The 19,333-nt window shown below is 55.9% G+C and overlaps 3 protein-coding genes across 10 annotated transcripts in view; 2 read left to right on the top strand and 1 right to left on the bottom strand.

The window, feature by feature from the left end:
* MUC1 (mucin 1, cell surface associated) overlaps positions 1-2,806 on the top strand; it is a 5,022-nt gene extending 2,216 nt beyond the window's left edge. For 4 of the 5 annotated variants that reach the window (XM_037733079.1, XM_037733082.1, XM_037733080.1 and 1 more), the window contains exons 5-10: positions 1-441; positions 541-596; positions 739-875; positions 1,021-1,142; positions 1,224-1,373; positions 2,424-2,806. In XM_037733079.1, coding sequence (XP_037589007.1) covers positions 1-441; positions 541-596; positions 739-875; positions 1,021-1,142; positions 1,224-1,373; positions 2,424-2,498 — 981 coding nt within the window. In that variant the 3' untranslated portion in view covers positions 2,499-2,806. The remainder of the gene's footprint in view (positions 442-540; positions 597-738; positions 876-1,020; positions 1,143-1,223; positions 1,374-2,423) is intronic. The other variant, XM_037733078.1, reaches the window with a different exon arrangement.
* Positions 2,807-3,642: 836 nt separating this feature from the next.
* TRIM46 (tripartite motif containing 46) lies at positions 3,643-13,518 on the bottom strand. 4 transcript variants are annotated; one of them, XM_017513467.2, is made up of 10 exons: positions 13,281-13,518; positions 11,676-11,937; positions 11,093-11,436; positions 10,247-10,390; positions 10,029-10,124; positions 9,085-9,338; positions 8,728-8,849; positions 7,406-7,708; positions 5,830-6,127; positions 3,643-4,794 (listed from the first exon to the last, which is right to left on the bottom strand). In XM_017513467.2, the coding sequence occupies exons 1-10, from the start codon at positions 13,341-13,343 to the stop codon at positions 4,401-4,403; spliced, it is 2,280 nt and encodes a 759-aa protein (XP_017368956.1). In that variant the 5' UTR covers positions 13,344-13,518; the 3' UTR covers positions 3,643-4,400. The 4 variants fall into 4 exon arrangements, with proteins under 4 accessions (XP_017368956.1, XP_037588960.1, XP_017368955.2 ...); XM_037733032.1 differs by having other exon boundaries at positions 13,271-13,476; XM_017513466.2 differs by lacking the exon at positions 13,281-13,518 and adding an exon at positions 12,679-12,778.
* Positions 13,519-13,980: 462 nt separating this feature from the next.
* On the top strand, positions 13,981-18,994 carry KRTCAP2 (keratinocyte associated protein 2). Its single transcript, XM_017513468.2, has 5 exons — positions 13,981-14,091; positions 14,418-14,572; positions 14,682-14,745; positions 18,533-18,599; positions 18,842-18,994. The coding sequence occupies exons 1-5, from the start codon at positions 14,010-14,012 to the stop codon at positions 18,960-18,962; spliced, it is 489 nt and encodes a 162-aa protein (XP_017368957.1). The 5' UTR covers positions 13,981-14,009; the 3' UTR covers positions 18,963-18,994.
* The last annotated feature ends 339 nt before the right edge of the window (positions 18,995-19,333 follow it).

The following is a 19,333-nucleotide window of genomic DNA, read 5'->3' as shown; positions in this document are numbered from 1 at the left end:
ACCTCGGCCACGGACACCGGGCCAGCCTCCGGCTCCACCACCGCTCCAGCCCACGGCTCCACCACCACTCCAGCCCACCATGGCACCTCGGCCTCAGGCTCGACATCAGGCTCAGCTTCCACTTTGGTCCACAATGGCACCTCTGCCGCCGAGACTACCACAATCCCAGGCAGCAAGAGTACGCCATTCTCAACTCCCAGCCACCATTCTGATACTCCTGCCACCCTTGCCAGCCATAGCACCAAGACTGTTGCCAGTAGCACTCACCATAGCATAGTACCTCCTCTCACCTCCTCCAATCACAGCACTTCTCCCCAGTTGTCTATTGGGGTCTCTTTCTTTTTCCTGTCTTTTCGCATTTTCAACCTCCAGTTTAACTCCTCTTTGGGAGATCCCAATACCAACTATTACCAAGAGCTGCGGAGAAACATTTCTGAATTGGTGAGTATCCGTCTTTCCTTCCCCATGCTCCCCTGAAGCAGCCTTCAGAACTGGCCACACCCTTTGCATCAAGCCTGAGTCCTTTCCCTCTCATCCCAGTTTTTGCAGATTTATAAACAAGAGGATTTTCTGGGCCTCTTCAATATCAAGTTCAGGTACAGTTCTGGGTGTGGACTCGGTGGTTGGAGGGTGGGTGGCTGTCATGACTGTAGGGAGGGACTGGCACATCAGGGTTGGGGGAGAGCACCGAGCCAGAGCTGCGACCCGTGGCTGAAGTGCCCATTTCCCTGTGACCAGGCCAGGATCTGTGGTGGTAGAATCGACTCTGGCCTTCCGAGAAGGTACCACCAGTGTCCAAGATGTGGAGACACAGTTTGATGACCGTAAAGAAGAAGCAGTCTCTAGATACGACCTGAATGTCTCAGCAGCCAGCGGTGAGGCTGCTTCCCTGCCTGTAGCGTGGCACCATGCCGTGGCCCCTCTCCCTCCAGTGTCTGGGTCCCTGCCCTTTCCTTAGTCCTGGCAGCAGGAGGGGCACCTCCTTTGGGAGACTGCCCTGACCGTTGCTTTTCCTTTTAGTGCGTGATGTGCCATTTCCCGTCTCTTCCCCGTCCGGGGCTGGGGTACCAGGCTGGGGCATTGCGCTGCTGGTGCTGGTCTGTGTTCTGGTTGCGCTGGCCGTGATCTATCTTGTTGCCTTGGTGAGTGCAGTCCCTGGCCCTGATCAGAGCCCCGCTGCTTGAAGGCACTCCGTGGCCCACCATAATCTCCTGTATCCCCAGGCTGTCTGGCAGTGCCGCCGAAAGAACTACGGGCAGCTGGATATCTTTCCAGCCCGCGATGCCTACCATCCTATGAGCGAGTACCCCACCTACCACACCCATGGGCGCTATGTGCCCCCTGGAAGTACCAATCGTAGCCCCTATGAGGAGGTGAGGTTGGGCCCCACAGGCTGGGGGAGGCAGAGGCTTTGGCTGGTGAGGGTTCTGAAGGGGGTACTTGGAAAACCCAGAGAGCTTGGAAGAGGTGAGAAGTGGCATGAAGTGAGCAGAGGAGGGCCTGGCAAGGATGGGGGGCGGAGGTCTGAAGAGTCCTGGAGGACAGGCCTGGGAGGAGACCACGGAAGAAAGGGGCCCTCAAGAGGGGGTGGCCCCACTGCCAGAATTCCTAAAAGAGCATTGGCCATCAGCATTCATGCTGGCTGGCGCTGGCTGAACTGGTGTCACCGCGGCAGTTTTTTTTTTTTTTTTTTTTTCTTTTTTTTTTTTTTTTTGCACCCAGAGGCAAAATGGGTGGAGCACGATGCGCAGGGGAGCCCTTCCTGAAGTCATAGGGGTGAGCCCCTGTGCCCCTAATCATCTCCTGGGAATGGAGGGTAGACCAAGAAAGGCTGGTGTAAGGGGAGGTTTCCTAGGTAGAGGAAGGAGTGTCAGCAGACCAGGTGAGCCTGGGTGCCAGTAGTGTTCTTGGGAGCTTCAAGGAAGCAACGAACCCTCCCTCCTTCCTCCCCTGGCCTTTCTGTATGGAACCTAGTAAATAATTACTGGAGCCACCTGAGGCTGGAAAACCACTCTGGGTGGGGGAGGAGAGAGGAGTTTATTTTTCTTGCTCCTATTTTCCTCCTGGAGACCTCCCTCTCTCAGTTTCACAAAGACAGAGATATACACACACACACACACACACACACACACACACACACACACACCCTCCCTGGGCTGGAACAACAGAGAATGGAGGGACAAAGGGGTTGCAAGGGAGGCCAAGGGGGCTGATTAGAGCCAAGGAGGAGTGAAGGAGAGCGGAGGGAGGAGGACAGCCCTGTTTACAGTCACCTGGCTGGTGGGGTGGCAGGTGCTCTCTCCGACTTAACCCTTTGAGAGCTGGCCAGAACCCTGGACGGATTACCCAGCTTGGGGTGCCATGCAGGGGCTCTGGGAGGTACCTTCTGCTTCTCACCTGGGATCTCTTTTCCTTCCACCCAGGTTTCTGCAGGTAATGGTGGCAGCAGCCTCTCTTACACAAACCCAGCGGTGGCAGCCACTTCTGCCAACCTATAGGGGCACGTCGCCTGCTGAGCTGAGTGGTCAGCCAGTGCCAGTCCGCCCCACTCCGGCTCTTCAGGGCCAGAGCCCCCAAACCCTGTTCTGGGCTGGTGAGCTGGGAGTTCAGGTGTGCTGCTCACAGCCTCCCTCAGAGGCCTCACCAAGTTCCTGGACCTTTCTCGGCCTGTGGAAGCCCGTGCCTGCCCCTGAGGGCTTATGCCTGGGGAGTGGTGCGGTGGGAGCTCCCAGGAGGTCTGGCCCAGAGACCCCGGAGATGGCAGGGAACCTGGACAGGACTGAATAAAACATGGTCTTCCGCTGTACCAACTTCTGATCTTTCATCTGTGACCTGTGGGCAGCAGGGCGGTCGGTCAGAATGTGTGTGAGGGGCCTGGGGGAGGAGACAGGGAGGCCAGGAGGCAGGAAGGAGCAGGTTTGTTTGAGAAGCAGGAGATGTGAGGAGGAGGTGACGTTGGGGAGGAGGGGTGGCCTGGGGAGCCACCTCTGGCTGACCCTGGCAGCACAAGAGGAAGGAGGAAACGAAACCCAGGCGGGTTTTGGAGGGCTAGCGTGACTGGGCTCTGTGCGCCAACAGCTCTCCCTTGGCGTTGCCTGGCCCATACTCTCCTCTCCTCTTGGCACGGTGCCCCCAGGTGCCTCTATTCTCAGCTGCCTGGGTGTGAAGTAAATCCTAGGGCAGTGATAACAGCCCAGAGTCAACAGGGCTGAGATAAGCGGGGGCCAGTTAGATCCGGGCACTGGCATCAGGCCCGGCCCCCACCTGACCCTGGCTGCCCCACCAGCGCACTGCCCCTGGGGTGGGCTCCGCAACACCCTGGGAATGGGGAAGTAGTTCTGGTCCCCTGACCCGTTCGGGCCCAGGCATGTTGCCTGTCCCCTCAACCGCAGGCCCTGGCATTCCCCCAGGGCCTGGGTGCCACCGGCCTAGACACCCTGGCTGGGGCCTGCCACCGGCAGCCGGAGAGCTACGTCCCCTGGCGGTTGTGGTGGGCTCAGGCCGGGCCAGGCCGTGTGAGGCAGGAGGCCCTCCTCCCTCAGGTGCCAAATCTATCCGGTACGCCGGCCCAGAACCACAGCCCAGCACCCTGCCCGCTCCTGCCCACCACACCCAGCACAGAAGCTAAGAGGAATGGTCACGCTCAGGGGAGGCAGAGATGTGCCTGGCATCACAGTTTATTGTTTATAAACCATGAAAATAACAGCTGTTGCTTGGCACAGGCCTAGCAGAGCCCACTGCAGGGGGATGGCAGCAGGCACCAGAAGCCTTGCCTGGCCCAACCCTATGGGAACACCCAGACTCAGCTGGGTCCCCAAGGGAGACTTGGCACGTTGGCATGGGTGCAGGACAGGTAAGCATGCAAGAGAGAGAAGAGAGACTTAAGGGGCATGCGGCTGCGGGGTGTCGGGACCCAAATAAATAAAGCAGGATGACAGGGTCCCCTTCCCCTCACCAGGAGTGCCTGGACAGCATCCAGCCCAAAAGCCTGCCTGTCCCAAGGCTGCAGTTCAGCATCAACAGGGCAGGGAGCTTGGCAGGGCAAGGGCAGAGCTGGAGATCATGCCCAGTGTTCAGGGGCCCTCCCTCCCAATCAGCCTGGGGGCACAGGACAGGGATGGAGAAGGGGCTCTCTCCATGGCTTGGGTGAGATGCCAAAGGCAGGGCATGGGGCAGACGCAGTGGGGGTGGGGCTAACAGGCAATGGAGAGAATGGGAGCCATCCAGAGAGGTGGGCAGAGGAGAGCCCCTGGGTCAAGAGAAAACCCTGGGAAGACATAGACACAGGGGAAGGGGCAGGGCCGCATTGTAGGAAGAGTTTGGGGGGAACAACCTGGGCAAAGAGGTTTGGGGGCCAGGGCCCAGGAGGACCCCAGGTCTGCATGAGGGGACTGGAAGGCTCAGTCCAGCTTGGCAAAGCCCCCAATGGTGACTTTCCTCTCAGGCTTAGTACCCACTGGCTCCTGTAGCTGTACTGCGCCACCGCCGATGAAGCAAAAGGCAGGGCACACAGGCCCTGAGCAGTCCAGGGGGCACTCCAAGAGCCCACGGAAGGACACGGCATCCAGGAAGGAAACCCGGCCCCGCTCGTAGTCCAGGCAGATGCCCAGGCGGGGCGGCAGGGGCACTGTGCAGCCGGCTGTGGGGCCGTCCCTCCCCGTCAGCCCAGTGTTTGAGCTCGCCCCCGACCCCAGCAGGATCTTGCCCATGCCGATGGTTAGGAAAGCGAAGGGCGGCGACGCCTCCACTGTGGCATCCTCGGCACCGCTGTCGTGCCCGCTGTCCGGGTCGTACCTGCAGAAGTGGGCATTGGGTACGAGATTTTTGAGGGATGGAGTGACGGATGAGGTGCCGAAGGGAGATGCTGGAAGGATGGAATGCTGAGGAGCAGAAGGTTGGAGGGATGGATTTGGGGTGTTGCAAAGAAATCGCTGAAGAGGCAGGGTAGAGTACAGGGTCAGGGGCTTGGGTTCGGTAGGAAAGAGCATTGAAAGGAAAGCACATTGGCAAGAGCACTTTGGCACATTGGCAGGGAGGACAGGAAAGACAGTCATTGGTAGAGCATGTGGAAAGGCGTCAAGAAAGATGGTGTTGGGGAAATCACGCTGGAGAGAGGGTTCTGAGGACTAGAGGATGTTGGGAAGAATCCCAGATCACTGACTAAGGAGAGAAAGGAAGCTGGGAAGGTGGGTGTCAGGAGATAGATGAGGGTGGATTGGTGTCACAGATGAAGGGTGTCAAAGGGATGTGGGGTTGGGGACAGTGGGGTTTAGGAGGGGATTTGTGTTGGAGAGAATGTGCTTTGAAGAAATGAGGTATTGGGGGATAGAGTGCTGGGGAGAAGGCTCAGGAAGAAAAGCATTGGTGGGAGGGTGTTAAACAGGGAGTTGGGGAGAGGAGGGATATGGAGGTGGGGTGTTTAAGGGAAGAATTTTAAGACGTGGGTGGAGGAGGTCTTGGAGAGCAATGGTTTAGTGGAGAAACAGTGTTGGGAATGGAGTATCAGGGAGAAAGGACACAGACGCTTGGAGAGATGGTGCATTGGTCCAGAGTGACAGATGGTGGGAAGGAAGCAGAGATGGCCCCTCTTCTATCATCCCCTTCCCCGACCATACACCACGCTCTGAAAATCGGTCCTCGAAAGCCCTTTTGCTGAGCCCATTCCTCTCCTGGCCACAGGGCTCCCAGTCTGGCTTCCATGCTCCTACTTCTCCCTCGTAATCCTCTCCTGGCCCCACGCCACCAAATCTGTGCTCCGCTTGCCACCCCTGCCCTGCCCCTCACTCCCACCAGGACCCCCACACCCCATCCCTTCCAGAGGGGCCTGACCTGGGGCTGATCACATCGGGGGCACCCTGGAAGCTTTCTTGAAGCTTGCTCTCGAGCCCGACGCCCACCTTGACCAAGTAGGAGGCTGGGTCTACGGCACAGGCCCAGTAGCTGCGGCCCTGAGTCACAGCCACGTCGCCCAGGACCACGTCCACGCTCAGGTGGCAGCCAGTCAGCAGCCGGTCAGCAGCCAGCAGCAGGGGCAGCCCTGGAACACTCCGTACTGCTCTCTGGTCCTTGCTGATGGCCAGCCGCTCTCGGCTTGCACCCCAGCGGCCATCGAGGAAGAAGTGCAGGACTGGAAGGAGGGAGTGGGTTGAGACAGAGGAATAACTTCAGGGGCAAACACTGGTACTGGGGGCTGTGAGATTTCGGAACAGGGAAGACGTTGTGGGGGGGCTCAGCCACCAGGAACAGGCAGGGGGTTCAGGAGAACAGAGCATGGGAAACTGGAATGGAAGTCAGGAGGAAAAAAGAAGGGGGCATTCCAAATGGGCATGGGACCTCAGAGAGTGTTTTCATGATGACAGTGGGCACAAAACCAGGGCTCTGGACCTGGCTGACTCATGGTGCTTCCTCTAATCCCTTACTTGTTGCCAGCCCCAGGGACAGACCCCGCTGTTGTGTTCCACCTGGTCACACTGCCATCACCATCAACCTATGTCTTCCAACCCACACTCTGGGTTCACCCCTGGCCCTTATACCCAGCCCCTACTTGGGTGGCAAGGCTCCCCTCTCATGCCCACCCCCTGGAGTCCAAACTATTTTCTAGAGTCACGTTAGTAACATTCATGAGACCTAACCATGAGCTGAACACTGTACTCAGACTCCCATGGAGCGCCTCACATCAGCTGAATTCTCACCACCCCATGAGGTAAGTATTAGCAATTTTTAAAAATTATTTTTTATTTATTTTTTAAGATGGAGTTTCACTCTTGTTGCCCAGGCTGGAATGCAATGGCATGATCTCAGCTCACTGCAACCTCCACCTCCTGGGTTCAAGCAGTTATCCTGCCTCAGCCTCCTGAGTAGCTGGGATTACAGGCATGCGCCACCACGCCCAGCTAATTTTGTATTTTTCGTAGATATGGGGTTTCTCCATGTTGGTCAGGCTGGTCTTGAACTCCTGACCTCAGGTGATCTGCCTGCCTCAGCCTCCCAAAGTGCTGGGATTACAGACATGAGCCACGTACCTGACCTTTATTTTTTAGGCATGGGGTCTCGCTATGTTGGCCAGGTTGGTCTTGAACTCCTGGCCTCGAGTAGCCTTCCCTCCTTGGCCTCCCAAAGTGCTAGGATTACAGGTATGAGCCACTGTGCCTGGCTAATGTTATCATTATCCCTACGGAAAAGGACTCTGAAGTTCAGAGAGGGTGAAAAACTTGCCAAAAGCCACCTACACGGTTGGTAAGAGGCAGAGCTGGGATTTGAACCCAAGCAGTCTAGCTCTAGAGCTAGTGTGTGTGACCCAGTATGTTACATGGCCTCTCTAGTGGCCACCTGGAACCAACCGTCAGGGCCTGGGCCCTGGCAGACCCCATACCCTTTACATAACCACCTGTGCCTGCTCACTCACCAGGTGCTGGGGGCGTGTGCAGGTGCACGTCTTCACTGTATTCACCGTAGCCAGCCTTGTTGCAGCCACGGACGCGCAGCACATACACAGAGCCGGTGTCGGGGTTCTCAAGCAGGGCACTGGTGCCCCTCACCTCCTCCCGCCGCTGCCAGCGAGCGGGGCCCGGCTGGGCGGGCACATCCGTGCGCCGGAACTCGACAGTATAGTGCCAGGCAGGTGGTGAGTGGGGGGGCAGGCGCCAGCACAGGAAGATCTGATCATAGGCAAAGGTGCGCTGGGTGTCAATGACGGGGGCCTCAGGCGCTGTTGGAAGAGACAGCGGGGGTCAGTCAGGGCCTGGCCACTGGCCTGGCATGGAGGGCAGGGGCAGGCAGGAAAAGGGAAAGCAGCGGGAGCCGGGGGGGTGAGTGTGGGTGAGAGGGAGCTGGGGAAGGACTCCTCCGGGAAATGGGCACAGGAGGGGCAGAGCAGGGCCCAAGAGAGAATGAGGCAGGAAAGCGCTGGGCTGGGGGTCAGGAGGCCTGTGTGGTAGTTCTGGGCTGCTGCTACCTCACTCTGGCCTGGAATAAGTCACTCCCCCTTTCTGGGCCTCAGTTCCCTCCCCTGTCAAAGGAGAGTATCAGATCAGGTAAGTTCTGGGGGCCCTTGCAGCTCAGACATTCTATGAGTTAACAGGAGCCCCAGGGAGGGGCAGGCAGAGGCCACTGGAGCCCACAGGCAAGAGGGCGCCAAGCAGGAAGGAAGGGGACCAGGCTCGGGAGAGAGATGCAGGAGGCAGCAAGGTGGAAAGCGGGGACAACAGAGGGACAGCAAAAGCTGATGGCAGCGGTTGGAGGTCAAAGGAAAGGAAGTGCAAGGTCAGAGGGTAAGGGTCACAAGCACAAAAGGTCAGAAAGGCCAGGATTAGGCAAGCGCCTGAAGAAGGCAGGAGAGAGACAGGGCATTGGTCCAGCGGGAGGACCACGAGGTGGGGACAAGGCAGGAAAGAAAAGAAAGCAAATGAGTGGGTGGCCGAGATGCGTGGGAGCAGCGGTGGGGGGGGAAGGGGCCGGCGGCGGGCAGGGCCCCCGGGGCAGGGCCGCTGACTTGCCTGGGGTGCTCCGGAGCAGAGTCCGCGGTGGCCACAGCCTACAAACAAAGAGAGGGAGAAGCAGCGCTGAGCGCGGTAGGACGGTGTGGCAGGGTGGGCTGGGCGGGAGGAGTGGCTGGCCAGGCCGGGCAGGAGGCCGGGAGGTCCCCGGTGGGCACTGCCCCCCGGGCCCGCTGCTGGGGAGGAAGGGAAGAAGGCTCTGGTTGGGCATGGGGCCTGGTCATCTTCTTACCTCGCAGGAAGTTAAGCTCTGTCAGCAGCTTCATTTCACGCCCCACGTCAAGCTGGCAATGGCGGAAGGAGGAGCTGGCAGCTGGCCGGAATGTCTGGAGGGCCTCAGTGGCTCGGGCAATCCTGGCATGGGGGCAAGAAAGGGTCAGGTCCTGCCATCTGGGCAGCCACCCTTCCTCTAGACTCTGTCTTGCCTGCCCCTAGAGCCTTGGCAACTGCTTTGGGAGCTGGTATCAGTTTGGCCTCAGGAAAATCCTCAGAACCCCAGTTCTCCATCTGGCAGTACTCTAGACATTGTCCTAGCTGCTGCCCACACCCGCGATGTCCCTGCCCCCTAGGAGCCCATGCCCCTGAGTACCTGTTGTGCAGCTGCTTGGCGGCTTGCACAAAGCAAGGCTGGTCTGTTTCCTTAAGTACTTCCTGGGCATAGCCCACCAGACCCGAGCCATCCAGCAGGCTCCGGTGCTCCTGGATCTGGGCGCTGAGACGGGCCAGCCGTTCCTGCTGGCATTCTTCAATGGCCTGAAGCAGTGATGCCCGCTTCTCCTCCAGCACAGCCCCCAGCCCCCGCACCAGCTGTGACACCTCCTCCTTGGCCTGCTGACCACTCACCTGCCCAGGGAGCAACACCCAAAGGATGTGTGACTTACGATCTTCTTTGTGGAGGTAGCACTAGCACCGGCCTCCTCGGACGCCACAGTGTGGCTAAGGTCACGAGGGGTCTGGGGAAATCCTGCTCACCCGTTCCTACAGGGTCTGGGCTCATGGTTGCAAAGGCACCTCTAGATGGACTCAACTCCCAATCATTTGTGCTAACCTTCCTGGATCCCCACATCATAATCCTGACCCCTTAGTGACTCATCCAAATCAAAGAGGCCATGGCTACACTAATGTCCACTCGGACTGCACTAATGTCCATTGGCATCTATGCCATCCTTATTTGCCCATCCCCATGTTAGCTAGCTCAGACAACCTGGGAGAAGGTCATCATTTGTCACCTCACTCTAGCACTAGGGATGTGTGCCATCCTTGGTAGGCACCTGAACCTGAGAGCATCGGAGCTATGTGTGGGGTTTTCTGAGCTCTCTTTCTCCCGAGCTATAACCACCCTGCCCCCACTGCAGCCCAGGTATAGCCTGGCCTGGGGCAATGGTGTTTCCGCCAACCTGGTTTAACCAGAACCTGGATACCTTACGGGCTTCCTGAGCTAGCAATGAGGTGATTGGGTCATGACCACCCACACCCCCTTCCTGTCCCCACTCCCAGGCAGGGCCCAGGGCCCACCTTTGTGCCCTCCCTCACCTCGGTGTGCCTCACAGCCTCCTCCAGCTCACAGATCTGGGTCTGTACCGTGTCCTGGTTTCCCAGGATGTATGTCAGGCTCTTTGTCAGCTTGTCCTGAGGGGGAAGAAGAAAGAGGTGGGCATCACGCCCAGCTCTGCAGAAGCCAGCAGTTGGGAGGAGGTGCAAGAGGGTAAGAGTGTGGGTTGATACTAGGGTTGGATGAGGGGAGTCCTTACCTTGAGGGCCTGGTAGGCACTGAGCACTGGTGTGATCTTGTGCCCACTGTGGGTGCGCCGCACCCGGCAGAGTTGACATACCAGCCGTTGGCATGTCTTGCAGTAGTGGGTCACCTCTTCCTTGTGGTCTGGGCACATAAGACCCTAGGGACACAAAGAGCAATGGGATGGTCAGTCAATGGTGTGGGTAAGGGTGCTATGCTATCACGACAGCAGTTTGGTGCCCTCCCTCCACTGGCAAGATGGGAGTGGAGAAATCTGCCGGTGGTGCTCCACAGTGCCACCTGGTGGTCCACACTGGCATCAAAGCCAGCCTTTCCTGCAGTCTCCGGGCGGTGCCCGTTTCACCAGCATTGCACCTCCCTTCATCTCTCTCACTGGGATATGTGGTAGTAACAGTAACAATGATGACAATTATTCTAAGCCTGGTAGTTAATAATTAACCTTGTCCATCTTGTTTACTGCTGTATCTCCAACACCTAGAATAGCACCATGCACATAGGTAGGTGCTCAATAAATATTTGTTTAGTGAGTGAATGCACACAAACCTTTTTAGTGTGCAGATAACACTTTTTAGTGAACAAACATTATCTCACGCCATCCTCTCAACAACCCTTCAGGTATGGCTATTGCAGGGTAGATACTACCATCCCCCTGCAGTAAATCAGATGGAGGCCCGAAGTTGTTAAATGATTTGTCCGGTGACTTTCTTACAGATTCCAGAGGTAAGTGCTTGGCAGTGGAAAACTCTTCCCATCTCCTTTTGGAAACCCACAATGCCAGGCACCCCGGCCCACCTGGAGCAGCATGTCCCTCCCTCCCCAGGCCTTGTAAGGGCTGGCTCACCTTGGGGCGGAAGGAGAGGGTGGGCAGGGTGGGCTCATGCTGGGCCTTCTGGGTGCCCCAGGGGTGGAAGAGCTTGAAGCACTCATTGCAGAAGGTGGCGCGGCACTCTGTGCAGCCCTTGGTGGCCTCTAGTGGTGGGGGCTTGCACAACTGGCACAGGATGGCACCTCCCACACTCACACTCTGGCGGTACCGCTCCACCACACGCTCCAGGGTCAGGTTCCTGAAAAGCCCTGCCAGGCCCCGCTCCCCAAGCTCCACATCACCTTGGCAGGCTGGGCACGGGAACATGATCACCTGGGGGTGCAAAGCACCTCGCTTCCTCCCAGGGTATGTCCCAAAGCCTGTGGATGAACCAGGGAGGGAGAGGATGTGACAGTTACAGCTGGCTGGGTGTGGGGAAACCTGTTAAATTAAATTAGATTTTCATTATGCCAGAACTCAGCTCTCATTCGAGCCTGCATAAGCAGTATCTCCACCCCCTAGAAAGACAGACAGATGCCCCGACCAGTGATGGACTTCTTCCATCTTCCTGATGAATAGCTCGGCATTCCCACCCCCACCCTGCAGGCCCCAGTCCCACCTGACTTAAGCAGCCGGTCCAGGCGGTCTGGCTTGGGGAGAGTTCTGCGGGAGAGGCGGGGGCTGCGTGTGGAAGGGGTGGAGGCAGGAGAGGTGGGCTCGGAGCTGGGGTCCCCGCCATGTCCTATGTAGCCCTGCTGGCCCAAGACCTCCCGGGCACAGGCCTGGCACACATTGTGGGTACAGGGCAGCACCAGTGGCTGCTTGTACATCTCTTGACACACTGGGCACAGCAGTTCCTTCTCCATGTTCTTCATGCTGGTCTGTGGAGGGACCAGGAGGCTAGGTCAGCGCTTGGACACCTAGGTATACCTCAGCAGCCCCTTGGCTGCCCTTGGATACCCTAGGGGTCTGAAGAAGGAGCGAGATAAGCTACCTGCAGCTTTTCCCCAGCACTTGCCTTGGGCTGGTTCACAGACCTTTCCAGACCTCTGCTTCCCTGCTGCAGAGCTAAAGGCCCAGAGGAGGGATCGTTGGCGCTGTGTCCTCTCCAGCCTCAAGCCCAATCCCCATTTCTCCAGCCGCAGCAGCCCCAGCTGGCAGCCCCCTCACCTGCTTCCATCCCCCATCTCTGGGCAGCTCGCCCCTGGCATTTTTCTCAAGGACACCGCCCATTCTGCAGCTCCATGCAGACCCCCACTCCCTTCTCTAGCCGCACCCCCATGCCATGATTCCTCCCTACAGCCAGGCGAAGCTGGCTCTCCATCCTGCTGGCTCTATTCGTCCTGCCGCGGCTCCGGCCTGCGGCCGCTCCAGCCTCCATTCCCATCCTTCACTTCCCCATCGGTCTCCTCCAGTCCCTCTGACCAACCCATTCCCCTTCGCCCCCATCAGGCCCTCCCGCCCTCTCCGGCAGCGCAACCCGGTCAGCAGCACCCGCTTCTCCGAGCTAGCGAGGGAATTAAGAGCCCCGCCTACTCGCCCCCTCCCCACCGGAAGTCCCCCTCCCCCTCTTGGTGGCGAGAGTGGGGGTCCTCAGGCTATGCCCCACCCCCACACCTCACCTTGGTCCCTCTCTTCGCAGCCATCCCGGTCAGGGGCGCAGCTGACACAAAGGAGGGAGGGACAAGGAGGGGGGGAGGAAGTGGTGGGGGGGAGCACGGTTGGCACCGCCCCTGGGAGAGCCGGGTACCGGTTGCCATGACAACCGCAGGCTCAGAAGCAGCCCTGAGTGGGGGTGCGTGGGGTGGGGTCTTGGGGAGGGGTCCAAATTGGGAACTGCACTGTGCGGCGGCTCCTACATCATCCCCCACCTGTCCTCAGTTTTCTTGGAAAATATCCAAGCTCACACGTCCCCTCCTCATAGCAGCGCCTTTCCCCTGAAGCCCCAGCCCCAGTGCACTGCTGGAGGCCACCCCAGCCCACCCGCTGCGTCTGGGCTGCTCCTAGCTCCCCAGCCCTGGCACGCCGACGCCTTCACGGCACTCACCTCCGGGCTGCTCCCGGGATTACTCTCATACCTGCATCCCGACCCTCCCAACCATTTCTGCCATCGCTAGCCCGCTGCATACATCCCAGCATCTTCCTGGATCCCCACCTGTTCCAGTCCCAGATTGCCCCAGAACCCTATACGCCTCCCCCTTCCCTCGACCCCACCTTAACTCACACTGATGCGGACCAGTGCGTCCATGATGGAAGTGAAGGTCTGCATATCCTCACCCTCTGCCATGGCCCTACCGTGCCCGCCCGCCCCCGGATGCCCGATCCCGGCTGCGGCTGCGAACCCCGGGCTTAATGCAGGAGCCCAGTGGGGGTGTGAGGAAGGCTGGGGGGTGAGGTGTCACTGCGCATGCTCCAGGGACCTGCCTCGAACAGCGCCCGTCGGGGTAGGGGGTGGGAAATAGTTATCCCCACGTGGTTCTCAAAAGCCGGTCGGGGGGTTGGGTAATATGCAAAGGTATTTGAGGGGGGAGCCATTTCTGATATTCTCAATTTTCATTGGCTCCTAAGCTTACTCATATTAAGCCGGGGGTTAGTTTCAGAGGAAAATGGGTTCCGGGTTGGGAGCACTAAATTTTGGGTTGGGAGATGTTGAGGCAATGATCATGAGGCAGGGAGGTTTTAGGAACGTGGAATAGAGATGACAGAAATGGCAAAGAAAAGAGATGGGATAGATGCCACAGGCATGGGCTCAGTGACTTAAAGAGATAAGTGCCGCTTGTACAGAGTGGCAGCAGATGCACCAGGGAGGAAAGTCTGGGGACCAGGGCGGTGGCCGAAGATGCCCCCTCGACGCAGTATTTCCTCCCTGTCGCAAGAGGGCGCTGCGTCCAGGCGCCGAGAGGACGAAAGAGGAAGACGCCGGGAATAGCAAGTTCGAGTTAAGCGCTGACGCATGCGCATAGCTAACCGTACCTGGTTCGGCTCCGCTTTCTTGGTCAGAGGCGCCGACTGGACTCACGGGCGGGGAATGATGGGTAACGGGACCGGTGGGGTCCCCGGGAAGTGCTAGCGGGGGTCGGGGTTGGGGTGGACAAGCTTTCCTCGTCCTCTGCCAGCAGAGCTGACGTGTCCTGAGTTCCGGGGAGTGGGCATTACCACAGAACGAGATGGTTCGGGGTGTCCGGAGCTGGGGAGTACCTGGAGGTCACCGTGCGGTGTGGGGAGTTGGGGAATGTGGCTGCAGTCCCAGCGGAGTTCTTGGAGCGGGTCGGCCCCCGGAGTTTCGGGACCGGCCGAATCTGCCTGTAGCTGCTGGAGGGAGGGCCAAGCCTGACTCCGTCTCTTCTCCCATTCCCTCCAGTGGTGGGTACAGGCACCTCGCTGGCGCTGTCCTCCCTCCTGTCCCTGCTGCTCTTCGCGGGGATGCAGATGTACAGCCGTCAGCTGGCCTCCACCGAGTGGCTCACCATCCAGGGCGGCCTGCTTGGCTCGGGCCTCTTTGTGTTCTCCCTCACTGTATCCTCCCTGCGGTGGGAGGGGGCGGGCCACGTAGGCATGTGCCCTTCGCCTTCCCCACACAGCTCTGTCCCCGTTGCACGCCCTACTCCTTAACTCCCTCGAACAGGCCTTCAATAATCTGGAGAATCTTGTCTTTGGCAAAGGATTCCAAGCAAAGATCTTCCCTGAGAGTAAGTAAAAATTGGAGCTTGAGTATTTGAACTTTCTCCTTTTTAACCCTCTGAAACAGGATACTGCATTTCCAGATGCTTAGATATAAAGGTTTTTAAGGAGAAATACGTTTACTAAAGCTGTCTGAAGACAGGTGACGCTTTTTGATTCTGCACCTTGTATACCTCCTGGAATTGGAGCTGGAAGAGAAGACCTTGGAAAGCATGAAACTTTGGTACCTTCTGGCCAGCTCCCAGGGAAGGTTTGAGGGGAATAGGCAAGTTTGGGCTGATGTTTTGCATCTATTCTCTGGGAGGTGATCCTTGTTCCCACCAGAAGAAGCAGCAGGACCAAGTTCACTATGGCTTTCTGATGTGAAATTGACTCAATATTAGAGAATTCTACTTTTTTTTTTTGGGAGACTGTTTCGCTCTTGTTGCCCAGGGTGGAGTGCAATGGTGTGATCTCAGCTCACCACAACCTTCTTCTCCCAGGATCAAGTGATTCTCTTACCTCAGCCTCCCAAGTAGCTGGGGTTACAGGCATGTGCCACCATGCCCAGCTAATTTTTTGTATTTTTAGTAGAGACGGGGTTTCTCCATGGCGGTCAGGCTGGTCTTGAACTCCCAACCTCCGATGATCCACCCAACTTGGGTCTCCCAAAGTGTTGGGATTACAGGCATGAGCCACCGTGCCCAGCCAAGAATTCTAGCTATTTGAGGGGATTGGGAAGAGTCTAAATACTAGAGGCACCAAATTTCTGTGGCAGCAGGAATCCTGACCCAATCAGAATAACTGTTAGATTATTTCCTGTTTGCAGTAATTCTTGTTCAATTGCTCATGTAATCAGGAATTGATGATTTAGTTATGTATAGACAATTAAATTTGTAATGCAAATTAAGCGTTAAGGCCAGATCACTTAAGGAATGCCACATGCTCAGAAATTCACAGCAGATGCCAGGTGTGGTACACGCCTGTAGTTTCATCTGGCAAAACAAAGATCTATCACGGTTGCCCTTAATCTTTTCTTTTTTTTTTTTAGACAAGGTTTCACTCTGTCACCCAGGCTGTAGTGCAGTGGTGTGATCATGGCTTATGCAGCCTTGACCTTCTGGGCTCAAGTGATCTTCCCACCTCAGTCTTACCAGTAGCTGGGATTACCAGTGAGTGCCACCACACCTAGCTTATTGTTTGTTTGTTTGTTTATTTATTTATTTTTTGAGACAGAGTTTTGTTCTTGTTGTCCAGGCTGGAGTGCAATGGCGCAATCTTGGCTCACTGCAACCTCTACCTCCCTGGTTCAAACAATTCTCTTGCCTCAGCCCTCAGTGTAGCTGGGATTACAGCATGTGCCACCACACCCAGCTAATTTTGTATTTTTAGTAGAGATGGGGTTTCTTCATGTTGGTCAGGCTGGTCTCGAACTCTCGACCTCAGGTGATCTGCCCACCTTGGCCTCCCAAGGTGCTGGGATTATAGGCATGAGCCACCATACCCAGCCTAATGTTTTAAGTTTTTGTAGAGATTGGGTTTTACCATGTTGCCCAGGCTGGTCTCGAACTCCTGGGCTCAAGTGATCTTCCTGTTTTGGCCTCCAGAATGCTGGGATTACAGGTATGAGCCACTGTGCCTGGCTGCCCTCATTTCTTTGCCCTGTTTTAGGACTTGCTTTCTCTGCATAGCCCTTTTGCAGGCTTCCATAGTTTCTTCCATCCAGCAGTCCTGGAACTTCTCTCTGTTAGATTTTGTTTCCATATGTATTATCTTCATTTGCTGCTTTTTTTTTTTTTGAAAGGGACTCTTGCTCTGTCACCCAGGCTGGAGTGCAATGGCACAAACTCAGTTCACTGCAGCCTCTGCCTCCCAGGTTCAAGTGATTCTCCTGCCTCAGCCTCCCAAGTAGCTGGGATTACAGGGATGCGCTACAACACCTGGCTAATTTTTGTATTTTCATTAGAGATGGGGCTTCACCATGTTGGTCAGGCTGGTATTGAACTCCTGATCTGAAGTGATCCACCCACTTCAGCCTCCCAAAGTGCTGGGATTACGGGCGTGAGCCACTGTGCTTGGCCTTTCACTTGCTTCTATTGGCTGGGAGGGATGGCACATGCCTGTAATCCTATCACTTTGGGAGGTGGAGGCTGGCAGATCCTTTGGCTCCAGGAATTCAAAACCAGCCTTGGCAACATAGATAGACCCTATCTCTACAAAAAATACAAAATTAGCTGCCTATGGTGGTATATACCTGTAGTCCCAGCTCCTCAGGAAGCTGAGGTGGGAGGATTGCTTGAGCCCAGGAGGTTGAGGTTGCAGTGAACTGAAATTGCACCACTGCACTCTACCCTGGGCGACAGAGTGCAATTCTGCCTCAAAACTTTAAAAAAAAAAAAAAAAAAAAGATTCCACTGTGGTGGGGCAAAGTTCTTGGCCCTCTTTGCCTTCCCAGCACTCTACCGAGGCATGTGGGGTCCTGTTTGTCCTTGCTTTTGTCTTCCCACCTTCTCTCCCATATTCCAAATAACCTAAAGTCCTTTCCTGCCCCCATGAACAAGTGGATCCAAGCCCTCTGCCCTCCAAACCTGTGTCCAGGGAGCAAGGCCCTCAACTTCCAATACTGGTCACTCAGCTTAATGAATTGACTCTTATTGGCTGGCTTCTGTTGGAAAGGCCTTAACTGGATTCCCCAAATGGGAACGTACCTTGCCCTTCAGGCTCTGTTGTCTATCACCTTTCCTTTTCCCTTTTATGGGAGGAAAGCCAGGAGGTTATGTGAGATTTGGGGCAGAGCTGGTTAAAAAAAGAAAAAAATATATACATCTACATCCATGTTCTTTTTTTTCTTTTCTTTTTATCTTTATTTATTTATTTCTTTTTAAAAATGGGGTTTCACCATGATGGCCAGGCTGGTCTTGAACTCCTGACCTCAGGTGATCCACCCACCTCAGCCTCCCAATGTGCTAGGATTACAGGTGTGGAGCCACCGCCTCTGGCTCTTTTTTTTTCTTTTTTGAGAAAGGGTCTCGCCGGGCGCGGTGGCTCAAGCCTGTAATCCCAGCACTTTGGGAGGCCGAGGCAGGTGGATCACGAGGTCAAGAGATCGAGACCATCCTGGTCAACATGGTGAAACCCCGTCTCTACTAAAACTACAAAAAATTAGCTGGGCATGCTGGCGCGTGTCTGTAGTCCCAGCTACTCAGGAGGCTGAGGCAGGAGAATTGCCTGAACCCAGGAGGCGGAGGTTGTGGTGAGCCGAGATCGCGCCATTGCACTCCAGCCTGGGTAACAAGAGCAAAACTCCGTCTCAAAAAAAAAAAAAAAAAAAAAGAAAGAGAAAGGGTCTCACTCTGTTGCCCAGGCTGGAGTGCAGTGGTGCAATCACAGCTCACTGCAGCTTTGAACTTTGGGCTCAAGGGTTCCTCCCACCTCATCCTCCTGAGTAGCTGGGACTATAGGTGTGTACCACCACATCTGGCTATTTTTTTTTAAATTAAATTTTTATATTTTATTTTATTTTAGAGATGGGTTCTCACTTTATTGCTCAGGCTGGCCTCAAACTCCTGGGCTCAGGTGATCTACCCATCTCAACCTCCCAAAGTGCTGGGATCCCAGGCCACCACCCTCAGCCTCCGGCCTCCATGTTCTGGGTATCATTAAGGTCACTTGAATCTTCTTGCTGTTGTCATGCATTCCCTTCTAAGCAGGTTCCCCAAGATGCAGAGAGCCCCAGATTTCTCCTGGACTCCACATACTAATGCCTGGTATTTCCATTCTGACCGTTGCTCTCCTTGTCTCTTCTTGCCTCCCTAGTTCTGCTGTGCCTCCTGTTGGCTCTCTTTGCATCTGGCCTCATCCACCGAGTCTGTGTCACCACCTGGTATGTTCCTGACAGCTGGGTAAGGGGTGTAGCATTCTGTTCTTTGGCACTGGATCCTACTGTGATGGTGCCAGACTTTTTCCATCCACACCTACCTCTCCCTCTGTTCTCCCTCCTTTGTCCTTCCCTATTTTCCTAAACCTGAGCTTGGATTCTTTTCCTGATGCTAGTGTCTTCCCTAGGAGGCACCGGGCTGGCAGCATGCCTACTGGTGCCATGACCTTTCTGTCTTCACCGTATAGCTTCATCTTCTCCATGGTTGGTCTCTACTACATCAACAAGATCTCCTCCACCCTGTACCAGGCAGCAGCTCCAGTCCTCACACAAGCCAAGGTCACAGGCAAGAGCAAGAAGAGAAATTGACCCTGATTGTTCAATAAAGTTGATTCTTTGTAGCTCTGTGAATTGTGATATATTGTGGACCTCATCTACCAGTGCCCAGCTTAGGTGTACAGAATGTTAAGACATTTGGGCACCTACCGTTTTCAGAGCTTGGGAATGGTGAGGCTTTCCTTCCTCCCACATTCATTTTTACCAAATATCTGTTGAACACCATCGGTGCCAGGTATTTGGCCAGGCACTGGAGTGACATACTCGTGTGCATCTCATCATGGAAGAAAAGGACATGAATGTTCTGCAGTCTTGACCTTTGGGGAAAGGGGTAAAGGCTGCAATGCAGGCATCATGTCTGTCAGCACCAGAAGGGAACTTGAAGCAAAAGAGTAAAGGAAGGA

Source organism: Cebus imitator, unplaced genomic scaffold, assembly GCF_001604975.1.
Source record: "Cebus imitator isolate Cc_AM_T3 unplaced genomic scaffold, Cebus_imitator-1.0 Scaffold491, whole genome shotgun sequence".
Lineage (NCBI taxonomy): Eukaryota > Metazoa > Chordata > Mammalia > Primates > Cebidae > Cebus > Cebus imitator.
This window is presented reverse-complemented; position numbering and strand designations above follow the sequence as displayed.